Genomic DNA, 15,857 nt, shown 5'->3' on the forward strand with positions numbered 1-15,857 from the left:
CTGGGATGAAGGACTATCAAGTTTGTTCAACTGAATGACCTTGACCAACTTTCAAGGTCACAGGGGTCAAATGTCGTAAAATCTTCAAGCGACTTCTTTTCAATAAGCAAAAGGGCCAGGGTACTGAAATTGGGCCTGTAGCATGCTGGGATGAAGGACTACCAAGTTTGTTCAAATGAATGACCTTGACCAACTTTCAAAGGTCAAAGGGGTCAAATGTCATAAAATCTTCAAACGACTTCTTCTCAATAACCAAAAGGCCCAGGGTACTGATATTGGGCCTGTAGTATTCTGGGATGAAGGACTATCAAATTTGTTCAACTGAATGACCTTGACCAACTTTCAAGGTCACAGGGGTCAAATGTCGTAAAATCTGCAAGCGACTTCTTTTCAATAAGCAAAAGGGCCAGGGTACTGAAATTGGGCCTGTAGCATGCTGGGATGAAGGATTACCATGTTAGTTCAAATGAATGACCTCGATCCACTTTCAACCTAATGTCCTTGTTCGACAATCAAGGTCAGACGCGTCATATGTTTAAATCTTTTAATAGGTTCTTATGAAATCTTAAGATTACAAGTGTTAGATTAATAAGAGGTGAGCGATGCAGGCCCATTGGGCCTCTTGTTAACAAATAGCTTCCTTGGATGGAGCCCAACAAAGTTTGTGAATGGAAATGACCTTTACCTACTTTATCTTATTGCTTTATCTTAATCTAATTTGATATAGAATATCCTTGGCCCAACATGATTCAGTGTTGTAGAAACCATGCCTCCATCCCAATCGGGACAGGAGAATGGGACCCAATAAGTTAAGGGTATTACTGAGAAACATACAGAGCCAATATTTGAAAATATTTGTAGTACAGTATTGTATTTATTTAATATTTTGCTTTGACTGCTGAAATATCCAGTTGAGCGATACAGGCCCTGTGGGTCTCTTGTGTTTACATGGACTGCCCAGTTGTCCGGTTATAATCTGATTCGAGTTCATTTAAGCTTGCATAACAGCGTTGGGTTACAAGTATTTTCAACATGTTGTGATAAGGTCCATAAAAGTTGTTGTCATTATAGATAATTTCGCTTTTGTTTAGAATTCGCGGATATTAGTCAAAGCGCGAATATAGCAAAATTAAAAACCCCACGAAATATAACAGCTGTACAGTGTGTACAAGTATTATGTTAATCTGTTTGTTACAGCCATCAGCTACAGGTTTGAATCTGGCTCTGTGTGACATTATGTCACACTTCATGTCACGACCAGCTAGCCAATCACAGGACAGTACCATGTCGTCGTGGGAGTCGAACATCTTTGGTTACCTTGGTGATGTCATCCAAGAGGCGGGGCTTGGTTTACAGGACCAGCATACACTGGTGGTCATCATCTATCGACTCTTGTCTCGATATCAAAATCAAAGTACGTTGGTAATATTTTTAGGATTTTTCCAACTTTTTCGTACAGGTGACAGGGAGCAGCAGAATCTATATTATAGATGATTTATTTAGGCATGGTGTTGACATGTTTTGGCTCATGTTGTTCCCCTCCGTTGGAATTAATTTATGAACTTTTAGCAGGGCATCCTTGATATCTGGGGTTAAGCTCACTTTCGCTCTCTGCACCCCTGGAATATGTCGTAGCAAAATTGAAGTCTCGGGTTGTGCCACCTTGTTGATGAGAGAAGAAGGCTAGTTTGATCCTTTGATGTACATCAAAAGAATCTCACAGTCGCATAACGGTAAAAGTTACTGGTTTTGTGGTTTTACATATCATTTCTGAGGTTAATGGCAATGAAAACACAGCCAGGTCAACATGGAAATACATTATTAGAACAGTCAATTTCTTTACTGGGAATTATGTGACTTGAAATAAACCAATAAGAGTTTTTGTTGTTAATATTGTTTTACATATATGTATATGTATATACAAAACCTAATCTACAATAAGCTGAGGGGGCCAAGTAGTGGGGTCATGAGATTATCCCAAAACAATGAAATTGCATTTGTTTGCATTTTCACATAACATCCATAGGTATCCTAAAATCTCAAAAGCCAAACCAAATGTGACTGCTGTTTTAACCATTAATAGGCTCATGCCTGGTAATAAGCCCATCCATACCGTATGGATGGGCTTATTACCAGGCATGAGCCTATTAAAGGTTATAACAGCAGTCACATTTGGTTTGGCTTTTGAGATTTCAGGGTATTTATCAACAAGTGTAGACAGTTTCTTGACACGTGAACGTTTGTTTCAACAGGTTGCCTTGACAACTTGCTACAACAGATGCTGAATAAGTACACAAACTGTCACCCTCTTGCCAACCAAAGGAAGGGACTGTTAAATTTCTTTGCGGATATCTTCATGGATCATTGCTATGAGGACCTCATCAAATCTGACATGGCCATCACTTTTCTGAAAACGTTGCCCGAGGTGTTTTTCCAGTCTAGTTCTAAACACCAGATGGCAGAACAAGTGCTAATGGTGATGAAAAAGGCCGTTAGCCAATCTAACATGGCAACAGTTGCTATGGAAATCATACAGCACTTTGTGGATCAAGTTTTAGGTACTCACTGTAAAACACTTCATGATAGGCGGGTATAATTTTCAGCCAGTTTTTGGCTGTTTTTTTCATATGTTGATAATGTGGATGCCTGAAATAGAAAAGTCAATGCAAGAACTGATTTTGAATTTTCAGTGAAATTCTTTTATGTTAATCTGAAATATTATTATATCATTGAATATTTTGTGAAATCGGCATGAAGCTGGGGTATTGTTGTTTGGTCCAAAATCATTTATGTCTTGTTATTAATTAACGGACCACACACAGAAACAATTAAGAAAATATTTTAAACAAGATGATTTTTTTCAGAATCAAAAGACGCTAAATTATGACGAAACATTTCTTTTTATATCAGAATTATGTTTCTTTGTAGCTGGTGATTTTTCTTATGAGAATTTGTGACGTACATATAATAATCATTGTAGATATTATTTTTAATTAAAATTTCTGTTTTTAGATCAGTCGTCGACAGTATTTGACCATCTCGACAGCAGCACACAGAAAAAATTCATGGAACTTATATATTATGTACCTCCACTCCAGGAGAGTTCTCTGTCCTCCATTGTGAGGCTGTTCAGGAGTCCTCAATTGCCAGTGGATTTATGTTTGTATATTATACAAATACTGCAACATAGGTATGTGGGAATAAATTTGGTCTTTAACTCATTCAACCCTGAAGACACATTTGAACTCTTCCAATTCAAAGATTGGAATAGTTCATTACAAAATTTCAGGAGTGAAAAAGAATTAATGAATAACTCTGATCTCTAAAATAATAGAATAACTCTACAAAAAGAATTCATTAGTAATTGTATTGGTTTTCAAAAGAGTTTTAAATGTCTGATCTCTAAAAAATATATAATACTCTTCAAGAAGAATAAATGCATCTTATTTGCAAAAATATTCTTAAAAATATTGTCTTGATCAACAGTATAAAGTATAGTCTGTGTCAAGGAGGGAATGCTCATAGATTCTGTATTCACTATGACCAACACTTGGGGACACTTGCCCCACTGGGTTTTGATACATATGCAGTAAGATCAACACTGTGTGTTTCAATGATGGTTTCTCCCAGATGACCATTAAGGCCCCATGGGCCTCTTGTTTACCTTGTTGATGGTACTTAAGGAGCACATCTGTTCATTAATGTTATCTTCATCACAGGTATATGAAGCAGAATCTGACAGTCAAAGGAAGTATTCATCACATTAGTACACTTCTCAGCATCCTCATCTCTCCAGGTAGGTCAAAGGTCATAAGACTGTCAAAGGAAGTATTCATCACATTAGTACACGGCTCAGCATCCTCATCTCCCCAGGTAAGTCAAAGGTCACCAGACTATCAAAGAAAGTATACACCACATTAGTACACTGCTCAGCATCCTCATCTCTTCAGGTAGGTCAAAGGTCAACAGACTGTCAAACGAAGTATTCATCACATTAGTACACTGCTCAGCATCCTCATCTCTCCAGGTAGGTCAAAGGCCATAAGACTGTCAAAGGAAGTATTCATCACATTAGTACACTTCTCAGCATCCTCATCTTTCCAGGTAGGTCAAAGGTCATCAGACAGTCAAAGGAAGTATACACCACATTAGTACACTGCTCAGCATCCTCATCTCTCCAAGTAGGTCAAAGGTCATAAGACTGTCAAAGGAAGTATTTTTCACATTAGTACACTGCTCAGCATCCTCATCTCTCCAGATAGGTCAAAGGTCATAAGACTGTCAAAGGAAGTATACACCACATTAATACACTGCTCAGCATCCTCATCTCTCCAGGTAGGTCAAAGGTCATAGGACTGTCAAATGAAGTATTCATCACATTAGTACACTTCTCAGCATCCTCATCTCTCCAGGTAGGTCAAAGGTCATCAAACAGTCAAAGGAAGTATACACCACATTAGTACACTGCTCAGCATCCTCATCTCTCCAGGTAGGTCAAAGGTCATAAGACTGTCAAAGGAAGTATTCAACACATTAGTACACAGCTCAGCATCCTCATCTCTCCAGGTAGGTCAAAGGTCATAAGACTGTCAAAGGAAGTATTCATCACATTAGTACACGGCTCAGCATCCTCATCTCCCCAGGTAAGTCAAAGGTCACCAGACTATCAAAGAAAGTATACACCACATTAGTACACTGCTCAGCATCCTCATCTCTTCAGGTAGGTCAAAGGTCAACAGACTGTCAAACGAAGTATTCATCACATTAGTACACTGCTCAGCATCCTCATCTCTCCAGGTAGGTCAAAGGTCATCAGACTATCAAAGGAAGTATTCATCACATTAGTACACTTTTCAGCATCCTCATCTCTTAAGGTAGGTCAAAGGTCATCAGACTTTTGGACATTGTAGCTTGGGTATTAAATATTTATTATATACCAGGTATTTTAAGAATATATAGCCTGTTGTTCAGGTCAGTGTTTGATTTTATCATCCTGAAAAATGTATCTTAAAATTAATGGAGACGAACTATACATCTTTCAAACGCAAATGGCTACATCAATCGTTTTAGTTTTATGAGGCCATAATTAAAGTCTCGTCGTTGGTTATGCATCCATTAACAACTCACCTTTTCGACTTCTTTTCAAGAAACGCTGCAAACATTGTTAACTGTGCAACAAAAATGTACCCAAGTCGATAGTAATCGTGTAATCTTCTAAACAAGGTATTAAAATAATGGGACATATTTTGGATATCTTAAATAAAACAACTTTTCATTGAACAGATGATGACAATGAAGAGGTAATGAATGAAAAGGATACTAAAACCACGCTTGTTCATTGCCATGACAACCGACAACTTCACTGTCATTTTGACGTGGAGATTTGGGAAAGAGCTTTGACTCTAATAAAGGTAAGTAGATTTGAATTGAAGATTTCAAGACCTTTTTCTCCTACATTATCCTATCTTAACAAATTATACAAAAACATATATCTGTATTTCCCAGCAACATGAGCTCCAGCTGATATTTATTTACAATCCAATCGATTGATATCTATAATTTACACAGAAATAATCAACCTGTACACAAAGTTATTCAACAATTATAATTTTATTGCTTCATAACTGGTAATAACATGTACATTCACTCTCTGAGTTATGTTTGTTACCTGAATGACATACAGATAATAACCCCAAAATGTGCATAGATGCAAATCCAACCCATTAGCGCCACATATAGGCGAAACCATTCTGGAGAGAAAATAATTACTTCCTAAATCCCTACCGTCAACAGATGGTAAATGTATTGGTAGTTCCTCGACAGTGTCACAGAAACCAACCCTTCAGCTTTATGGAGTTATTTTGATACAAAAAAAAAGGTTAAGATAAGTTGAGGAAAGCAGTTTCAGTCGCGTTTCACACACTTTCTCCCTAAGATTACCATACCCAGGCATGCAGTCAACGCTTGCTGTCAAAATTCTTGTTGTCTCTGATGATTAATGTATTGATCAGACTTAACACTCCAGGGGCTACGCTCACTAAATTCGCTCTCTGCCCTCCTAGAATATGTCATGACAATCCTTTGATGTACATCAAAAGAATCTCACGGTAGCGTAATGGTAAAATTGACAGGCTTTGATGTCAGGCGTTGCTCCTCTGTAATCTTTAAAGGACAGGTATCGGTCTAGGGCATGGTCAGGTTTTATTAGCTGAGAGTGAGACTAATCAAATAGCTAGCCGTGTGCCTACAATTTTGCTGGGGATGCAGAGAGCAAAAGAGAGTGTAACCCTGGAGTATCTAGGATGGGTATCGCATGAATCTAGCATGACGCAGAGAATTTTGTAAAAGTTCCAAGTAAGATGAGACAAATATTATCATCTTATATATCTTTGTATTTATTTCTCAGAAAATATCTATCTACTTCACAGGAGACCGCATATTCAGTACTTATGATTCTGTACTTTGTATAAAATGTTTATATTAAAGGTCCTAAGTTGTGTTTGGGACCCCCAACCCAATTACGGAGTATACAGAATAATCAGGATTGGCGACTGTACATATAGCACATTCAAAATGTACACAGTTCTTTACAAATGATATATTTTTAACCTGTTAATTTCATGTTGTAGGCAGTATGTTCAACATTCCAGCAGTTTGAAAACACCCGGCAGGTCGCTGAAGTTTTGGAGTCATTTCTGCTGTCTTATCTGGTCAGTTACAATCTGAAATGTCATTACATGTGTAACTAAATATTTACTGTAACTATATATTGTGGTTGATGTTCATGTAGTTCACACACGGTACATATTTTGAAAATAAACAAAATAGATATAACAGAGGAATTGGAAAAGAAACATTTGTGTTTAATCCTTTTCTTTGGAAGGTCAAGGTTTCAGGTGTCAAAATCCCATAGAGGGTAATTTTAGTGTTAAATTGCATTTCAAGATTAAAAGTAGAAATCCTATAAATCGCAATGATTGCGAAACATTGTACTGTGATGATCCAATATAGAGACTTTAATTACATTCAAACTTAATTAGCTTTAAAGCAATATAGAAATATTCTCCTGCTGATAATATAATGATAATAATATTACAATGGAAATATGTATATTTGATTTTTGAGATTATAAAAAGAAATATGTTATCAAAATATGTCTTTTTCCCCCTCTAATTGGTATTTTCAAATCAAATTTCAGTGTGAAAAGCGCAAATTTTCAAGCCAAAATCTGATGGCAGTTGTCATTTTAGCCAATCACATGAACTCTTGGAAAGGTCCATTTGGGAGGAAGCTTACGGAGCCTGTTTGTTGTTACATCTGGTGCTTGTTCAATACACTTGTAGCCAATGGGGCACAAATATCTGACTTTATCCAAAATCTGAAAGCAGAGTGTGCAGATTTTGTGGTTTCAGCGGATTCTGGCGTTCAGTGTTTCCTGGAGAATATGTCTCGGGATTGCAAAAGTAAGTGCTGTGAGCTTTGGCTTTTTCACTCACCTTAAGTCTCCCACCATTACTTCTGGAGAGAACTAAATTAAGAGACCAAATGGTAAGAACTGGGATGTTATATTTGAAGCGAATTTATAAAGATAATATTGACGTGCAGTTTCTAAAATTAGTAAAACAACCAAATATAGTGAAATATCCACCCAGATATGATCATGTCTTAGCCAATCAGAATACAGGAAATGGTGACCTCATTACCCCCATGCAACGATGGCGAGGTCATGAAGGGGATGGAGTGGTGTTCTGTTTGTACGGGTGTTCACATTTTGTCATCACTTTTGCGACTTACTTCCTTTAACCCCATACATTGATCAAGTATAGGGATACCTCCACCGAGTTTGTATTTTTGGGTGCTAAGGTCAAGGTCAGAGTCACCATTACTATTGAATAGAACATTTTTGTAATTATTCTTTTTTATAGATTTCCATTAACAAAATTAAGTGCTATATCAGGGCTAGACAGTAAGGGTAGCCCGATAGTCTGAGACTAGTGAAATCTCCAGCTGGACTACTGCAGGGTTAGACAATAAGGGTAGCCTTATAGTCCGAGACTAGTGAAATCTCCAACTGGACTACTGCAGGGCTAGACAGTAAGGGTAGCCAGATAGTCTGAGACTAGTTAAATCTCCAGCTGGACTGCAGGGCTAGACAATAATGGTAGCCTTATAGTCTGATACTAGTGAAATCGCCAGCTGGACTACTGCAGGTCTAGACAATAAGGGTAGCCTTATAGTCTGATACTAGTGAAATCTCTAGCTGGACTACTGCAGGTCTAGACAATAAGGGTAGCCTGTTAGTCTGAGACCAGTGAAATCTCCAGCTGGGCTAGTGCAGGGCTAGACAATAAGGGTGGCCTGATAGTCTGAGACTAGTTAAATCTCCAGCTGGACTACTGCAGGGCTAGACAATAAGGGTAGCCTGTTAGTCTGAGACTAATGAAATCTCCAGCTGGACTAGTGGTTCTAAAAACTGCTAGCCTGATGACGGAGTAGTCAAAATTTTATGTCTCTTATCTTGTTGAATAATATTTGGTTAGTGGAATGAACTAGTAAAAATTGGAAACTTAACTACCCGATTGTCTAATAGTATTCAAAATGAATTTCTAGCCCTGCATATTATTAGTTACACAGATTTTTGGCAGGGTATACGGGATGGTATGACCCTAAAGGGTTTCGTATTTCCTTCGGCCTATCGGCCTCAGGAAATACAAAATCCTGTAGGGTCATACCATCCCGTATACCCTGCCAAAAATCTGTGTAACGAATTTATTACACCTTTGAGTCTTTTATATTGGTTTTGTACAGTTCCCTGTCAACTTTTCTGTTGTCAAGATAAAAATGGCACAGTACCTCATTTAGTTTCGTTTTATCAACTTCCTTGAACTGTTCTTCCTGATTCTTTTCTTTTAAATACGTCCTCACCATGTTTTCCGCTCGTCTGTTCGACTTTTGTGTGTTTTGTGGCACATTGTTAGCCCTTTTGGCGAGTATTTCCTCATCAGTATGCGAAGCAAAACGTTTTGCCATTTTGTAAACAGCGAACCAGACGACGAATGCGAGTTGTCCCCCGTTGCCCGGCCGCAAGATACAAAGACACGTGACCCGTATACCCCTTGTAAAATCACGTGATTCCACCGTTTTACTGCTGAGAATCACGTGACATAACCGTATACCCCCCGAGATTTATTATACCCCCTGAGATTTATGAATGCGGTTTGGTACACTGTAGTTTTTAACCAATCAGATTCCTAGATTTTTCTCAAATAGGTAATAAATATATGTATTAAAAAGGTCGCTATTTGTGTACGCAGGTGCTGGTGACGAGGGAGACATCCAAAGAGTTTGTGAGGTAGCCTCTATTCTACTGATAAACAAGGGAGTTCTAACCCCCATCCACCAACACATTGATTCTCTGAACACCATTATCAGCTCTGTACAGGTTGGTTGACTTATGACAGTTTTTACTCTAGGTACCGCTGTAGAAATACTTATTAAGAATCCCAGTGCAAATACCAAAAGCTGTAACTATAAATCGGTAACTTTTTTATTTTCACGTAACAGATTGAAAAATAGCTTTATTAAGATAATTTCTGAAAAGAAACCAAAGTCTGGAGAACTTTTATAAAAGAAATGAAGAAGATAATTTATAAAAGAAATGAAGAAGTTTGTCAGGACCATAAGTCGATCATTCCTACCAAGTTTCAGTTTAATCATGATCACAAGTCGATCATTCCTACCAAGTTTAAGTTTAATCGGCCCATTAGAACTTGACTTAAGATTTGAAATAGTTTTTCATAATGGCAGCCGAGTCGGCCATATTGGATTTCTGATCGACCCGAAAAATAACAACACTTTGTCAGGACCATTAGTCGATCATTCCTACCAAGTTTCAGTTCAATCGGCTTAGTAGAACTTGACTTTAAGTTTGAAATAGTTTTTCAAAATGGTGGCCATATTGGATTTCTGATCGGCCCAAAAAATAACAACACTTTGTCAGGACCATGAGTCGCTCATTCCTATTAAGTTTCAGTTCAATCGGCCCAGTAGAACTTGACTTTAAGGTTGAAATAGTTTTTCAAAATGGGGGCTGTGGTGGCCATATTGGATTTCTGATCGACCCGAAAAATAACACTTTGTCAGGGAGAGGTCAGTATCCTTCTCATGAAATATTATTGAAATCCCTTTGGCAATATTTCAACTTAAGTTGAAAATGTAAAATGTTAACGGACGACGCACGACGACGGACGAAGACGGATGGCAATAGGTCACTTGAGCTAAAGCTCAGGTGAACTTAAAATAGATATATAAATGTAATTGCCTATTAAAACTTTGCCCATCATTGATGCTTCAGGGGTTACGCTCAATTTTGCTCTCTGCTCCCCTGGAATATGTCATAGCAAAATCAAAGGCTCGAAAAATAATTGTATTGGTCATTCTAGTGAATAAATGCACAAGTCTCCCAATTTTGCCAATACTTACAAAGTTGTAGCACTGTTCCAGTAAAAGGTGAACGGAAAATGTCTTCCTTATCAAACCACTTGTGGTTATCTCCCTTTAATTTTAATAGTTGTCCAAAATACTGGAGTTTGCTGTTTCCTTATCCTTGTCTCCCCTGTTAGAACATGGACAACATGCAAACTAGTTGTTAATACATATAAGAGTAGTCTTTGATAAGGTCAATAACTCTACATCTTTCTACAGAATGTCTGGAGTCCATATTGACATAATTCAGTAAAAATATATCAGATTGATGTGCATATAAATGGAACGGTGACAGGATTTGGTTAATATGTGGGAAACTACTATGAGGACAGATAATTTTATACTGATTACTGATCAGGCTGCAACATGTACTTTAATCTAAGAAGCCACTTTTATTTTTTTCAGAACAAGTTTCCATCGGTATTAAATAAGCAGTGGTGGTCAGATTTTCTCTATCTGGTATCAACGGTCAGCTGAGGAACATGGTCAAAATGGGCATTTCATCATCAGTCCCTGGTAGGCAGAGGTCAAAGTGGCCGTCTCATGGACAGTCATGGTTCAGCAAATGGACGGGATGAAGAGGCCATCTCGTGGTCAATCACTGGGCAGCAGCAGGACAGGTCAAAGGTCATTCTTGATAAGGCTCTGGTCAGCAAAAGGGACATCTCAAAATGAGTTACTGGTCAGCAGAGAGATATTTTCAGACTGGACACCCCCCACTCAAGTCGCTGGTCGGCAGAGCAAGATTGGTCAAAGCAAGCGTCTCATCATCAGTAGCAAGTCATCACTGAGAAGGGAACAAACCAGGGGCTTGTTCGTTTATGCGGAACAACTGATCTGTCTGTTTTTAAATTAAACATTTTCGAGTATAAATCAAGGCGGACCTGCAAATGTTTATGCAGGCTTTGCAAGGCAAGGCTCGCCTGAAAGCAGCATCACATTACTAGGTCAGACATCATTTCATAAACGAACAACTCTGGTCTAACCAGTTCAACCTATGGGAAACAGAACGAATCTAAATTGCCATTTTCTTTTATCTTGCATAGCAGGTTAAAATGTCTGTTGTCATGGTCTGATGACAAAGGTTTTCCGTGATGACCGGTCCCTTGTGTCATTGGTCAGTGAATATGCATAGATACTCAATCCTGTACCGTACTAGCTTCCGATATCCTTACTTATTAGTGATTGGCCTGTGTATGTGTCTTGTTTTGTAGCCATTCCCGAGTTCTCTCGTCTCTTAGCAACAGTAGAGGGTTGACTTTGCTTCAGTCGCATCTTAATACTCCCAGTTATGGGTATGACAAACTGTCGGTTTAACAAACATTTGTGGATACTTTAACCCTAAATGGTTGAACTTAATTACATGCATGTAACTGTTGGTCTCACAAGAGATTTGTATTTTTGTTAATGTGTTAAAATGTTTACCGAGCTGTGTACGCTCCAATTAAACATTTGATATAAATAACTAATATTTGAAGTGTATTTGACTTCATGGCCTTGAACATTTTCTGACAGATTTTTTCCTTTAATTCATCATGTATATATAAGAATTGACAATTCTGATGGTGCAACACTTTTATTTTCTAGAGAATAAAACCACCTTAATATTGTATGTTTTTGTTTTGGATTTTACCTTGCTGATGTTGTGACCCGAAGCTTTCCCCGAGCACTGTATATAGTTGGTAATATTTGTGGAGAATTTAATTTCTCTTTATTTGCGGTCATACAAATATTAGGGGAAATTAAATACCAAGCAAAGGTGAATATAATATATATATAAAGACACAAAAGAAAACGCCTGTTTATCTGTTAACTGTTGAATAATGAAGATAAAACAATATCGTGTTTACTTTATTAAAAAAAAATCATTCAAATACATGTAAATCCCATTAACTAAATACCAAAGTACCCTCGTGAACGTGATATCTTTACCTTACCATGTTGTGGGAAATTTAACCCTCTTCAACTAGTTCTGGTCGTGACAAAGCGAAATAGTAGCCCCAGGAAATTAAACAATTCTACAGACTATCCCAGTCAAGCTTCTCTATTTGTTTGGATGTTTTGTTTGAAGTTTTGCATCTTCGCAACATACTTTGTATGAGGATTTCAAATCAATTCATTGAATCAAATTAAATCATTGATCCTATGGAACCGAATATCAGAGACAACATAAAACTCTGAATAAATGTCATGCTAGGCACTGCAGTTTATTATCACAGCTGGCATTAATAGGTATATAGAAGATTATTATGACTTTCAGCAGATTTCGATAATTGGTGGTTTACAAGTTTCTGTCTGCAATTTTATCACAGGTCACATTTTCCCTGACAGAAAATCACTTGCTTTAACTGGGTTTGTGAGGAAGAAACATTTTTACAACCAGTAAACTACAATTACCACTCTTAATTGAAGCAAGATTCATTAATTTATGTATTATAACATGATCAATTTGAAATTTTTCACATGAATAATCCATCTTTAAGTTATAAGAAAATTTGAAACATGTATAAAAATACAAAGTTAACAATGGTTTCAATTAATACATAGAGCTTAAAAATAAAAAATAAAAATGTCCATACCTTGTCATTTTATCAGGGGGACATACAGAATTGCACATGTCCGCCCGTCATGCCAATAATGCCAAGGCACATTTCTCCCCGCCTTATCCTGATTCAGTGTCATCGCCATAGCAACTTTATTCAAAACAGATTTCAATCGAACTTCATACGAAGATCAAGTGCGAAAGAAGAAATTTGTCAACTAACCTTAAAAGAGTTCAAAGTCAAATTTTCAGTCAAGGCCAAGGTCACTGTATCTATTTATAGAAATTAATTAGCCAATTGAAATGAGTTAATATTCCAATTTTTAAAGTCAAGGCTAAGGTCACTTACTATTTATAGAAATTTGTTACTGATTTTGTGACATCATTCTTACAACTTAATTTCTTAACAAAATTGATCAGACTTTATGCGGAGGTCAAGCATGATAATACCTCGTATGAATTTGTATTTCAGGATTTCAAGGTCACCCTTGCGACATATATACTTACAGAAACTTGTCAAAAATGACACTAAATTTGCATAGCAGCGATGGGGAGCATTCATGTTTCACATACAATAAATATTGAGGGTTTCATCATTCAGCAATTATATAATAATATAAGCTAGATTAATATTGGTATTATGTGAAAGCACTACGCTATGATTGTCATTTCATTTTCTCGTTCGTTAATAATATTAAATGATATATTTCTGGTAAGGATTTCATATCCTCTACACCAGATTCAATACAGAAGAATTGTTATGAATAAAAAAAGTTAGACTTGCCTTTTCAGAAATAAAAATTTGGCCAAATTTACACAAGGAAAAACACTGGTTTCTATCACAGCTGGTTAAATGTTGATCAAATGTTTTGGCCAATTACACAGTCTTAAAATTAAAGTACCGGGTAGATGTATAAAACAAGAGGCCCAAGGGCCTTAACGGTCACATGAGTTCAAAAAAAGTCGAGAATGTTTCGGCCAATCAAATGGCACTCCATTGAGAAAAATGCATGAGGTTTGTAATTAATTTTCAAATTAATATGATGTATTCCATATCATTTTCTACCCAATAAATAAGTCTGCATGACCAAAACTATTCTGCAGCTGGGATATAAGAATAGGTAAAATGTCTTAATTATAAAGCTTTTAAAAAAATTCTTTCAGACTTTAAACAACAAATCTATAACTATATGAACTATAGGTATGCTATTGTATACCGAGAAATGTTTCGCCTTTTTCCTCCTCCACAATAATGACAAATTTATCATATCGGGAGATATTAGTACAGTTTATCTAAATAAATACTTAAATGTGAAGGGCGAAATTTACACTGGTCAAATGATGGATTCTACCAGTGAAACCCAAACATACAGTACAACCCTATAATGTTTTGATAACAAACAAAAACATTAAACTTGTTCCTTGTGAATTATTATAAAGAGGCACAATGCACACCAGTACATGTATTAGATAACCAGGCAACAATGAAAGATTTGTCTTAATATCACATGTTTAAAAAATCTATAAAAATCTAAGAAGATATATTATCCATTTAGTACTAAATAAACTATTTAAAGCTTACAACATTTTGACATATTAAATATTTCATAAACTTAACATTTGAGTCCTGATCATCGACATATAAAGCAAAGGGCACAATGGGTTCTAGCAGAAAAAGCTGTTCAATTACCGTAATTAGCATCGGTACATTAAGGTAGACAGTCCCAGCTACTTTTCTTGTATATCTCCAACAAAGGAGAGTTCCAATTTGTTCAGCATTTTCTCACTTGATGTCATTCGCTCATTTCCTTATAGCAAGGAATTCTACTCAAAAGAAATTTGAAGAAAAAAAACCACTTTGCCACATGGTTCAAAACTACTACATAACTGAATTGTTTCAAAATGTTTAACAGCTTCAAGAGTCCAATTAAATTATAATTGTCTTTGTGAAAATGTAGTGGAAATAATAAAAATAATTCAAGGAAGAAATTTTTCAAGACCTGTATACAGTAGAAAAAGTAGCGGGACCAGTATGAATAATAATGAAATCAGTATTTGTGATATTTCATAAATATCAAAACTGCACCCAATCTATGCATGTCTTCGGATTCAAAATGATAACATTAAAATAACTTGCATAAAAATACAATGTACAATTAAAAAATTAAAAAAAAAAATGATTAACATTTCATTCGAGGTAGAATGAAACTTGCTCCCACTGGGTCCTGGTTTTCAAGGGTTTCTAGCTATTTCGAAGAGTTGGTGTACATAATCAACAAAGTTGTATTTAACCTGTAATATAATACAGACAAACTTAAATAAACAAACATATTCAGTGTTCCAGTGTGTTTAAAAACAAGGTTATTGAACACATATCCATAACTCAAAGATTGTACACTCAAACCTGTCCATAAAGACCGATTTTTAAGAAGGATACACTTGAAAATTATTGCCAGGTGGTAGTTATGGACATCTGGTAAATAAATCTTTATTTGTTTTTAAAGATGCATGCTACCAAAACATCAATGTATTTGTGTTAGTTATCTCCATTTAAATAATGTTTAAATAACATTTTACCAGGACATGTCAAACAAAATCAAGCCAGTGTCGCCTGTGCCCGCTTTGACCATCAATATACACATGTCAAGTTTGGTTGGTCTAGCACCTATAGTTCCAGAGAAACTAACTTAAACGCAAAATCTTAATGTTGATGGAGATGCCGACAAAGTCAATGGACCATGAAAGGTTAAGGCTGCGTCCAGCATTGGATGCACTACCTGAGCTGCATCTATGGTCCAAGTTTGGTTGGTCTAGCACTTATACTTTCAGT

At 36.5% G+C, this 15,857-nt stretch overlaps 1 protein-coding gene across 1 annotated transcript in view; it reads left to right on the plus strand.

Annotated features, from left to right (window-relative positions):
- Window positions 1-15,649, plus strand: part of LOC110465121 (testis-expressed protein 10-like) — a 39,911-nt gene extending 24,262 nt beyond the window's left edge. Inside the window, exons 7-15 of the mRNA XM_021520719.1 lie at window positions 1,198-1,414; window positions 2,253-2,558; window positions 3,013-3,190; window positions 3,720-3,796; window positions 5,284-5,411; window positions 6,630-6,710; window positions 7,199-7,463; window positions 9,315-9,442; window positions 10,891-15,649. Of these exons, the coding sequence (XP_021376394.1) occupies window positions 1,198-1,414; window positions 2,253-2,558; window positions 3,013-3,190; window positions 3,720-3,796; window positions 5,284-5,411; window positions 6,630-6,710; window positions 7,199-7,463; window positions 9,315-9,442; window positions 10,891-10,962 (1,452 nt within the window). The 3' untranslated portion in view covers window positions 10,963-15,649. The remainder of the gene's footprint in view (window positions 1-1,197; window positions 1,415-2,252; window positions 2,559-3,012; window positions 3,191-3,719; window positions 3,797-5,283; window positions 5,412-6,629; window positions 6,711-7,198; window positions 7,464-9,314; window positions 9,443-10,890) is intronic.
- The last annotated feature ends 208 nt before the right edge of the window (window positions 15,650-15,857 follow it).

This window comes from Mizuhopecten yessoensis, unplaced genomic scaffold (genome assembly GCF_002113885.1).
Source record: "Mizuhopecten yessoensis strain PY_sf001 unplaced genomic scaffold, ASM211388v2 scaffold11057, whole genome shotgun sequence".
NCBI classification, from domain to species: Eukaryota; Metazoa; Mollusca; class Bivalvia; order Pectinida; family Pectinidae; genus Mizuhopecten; species Mizuhopecten yessoensis.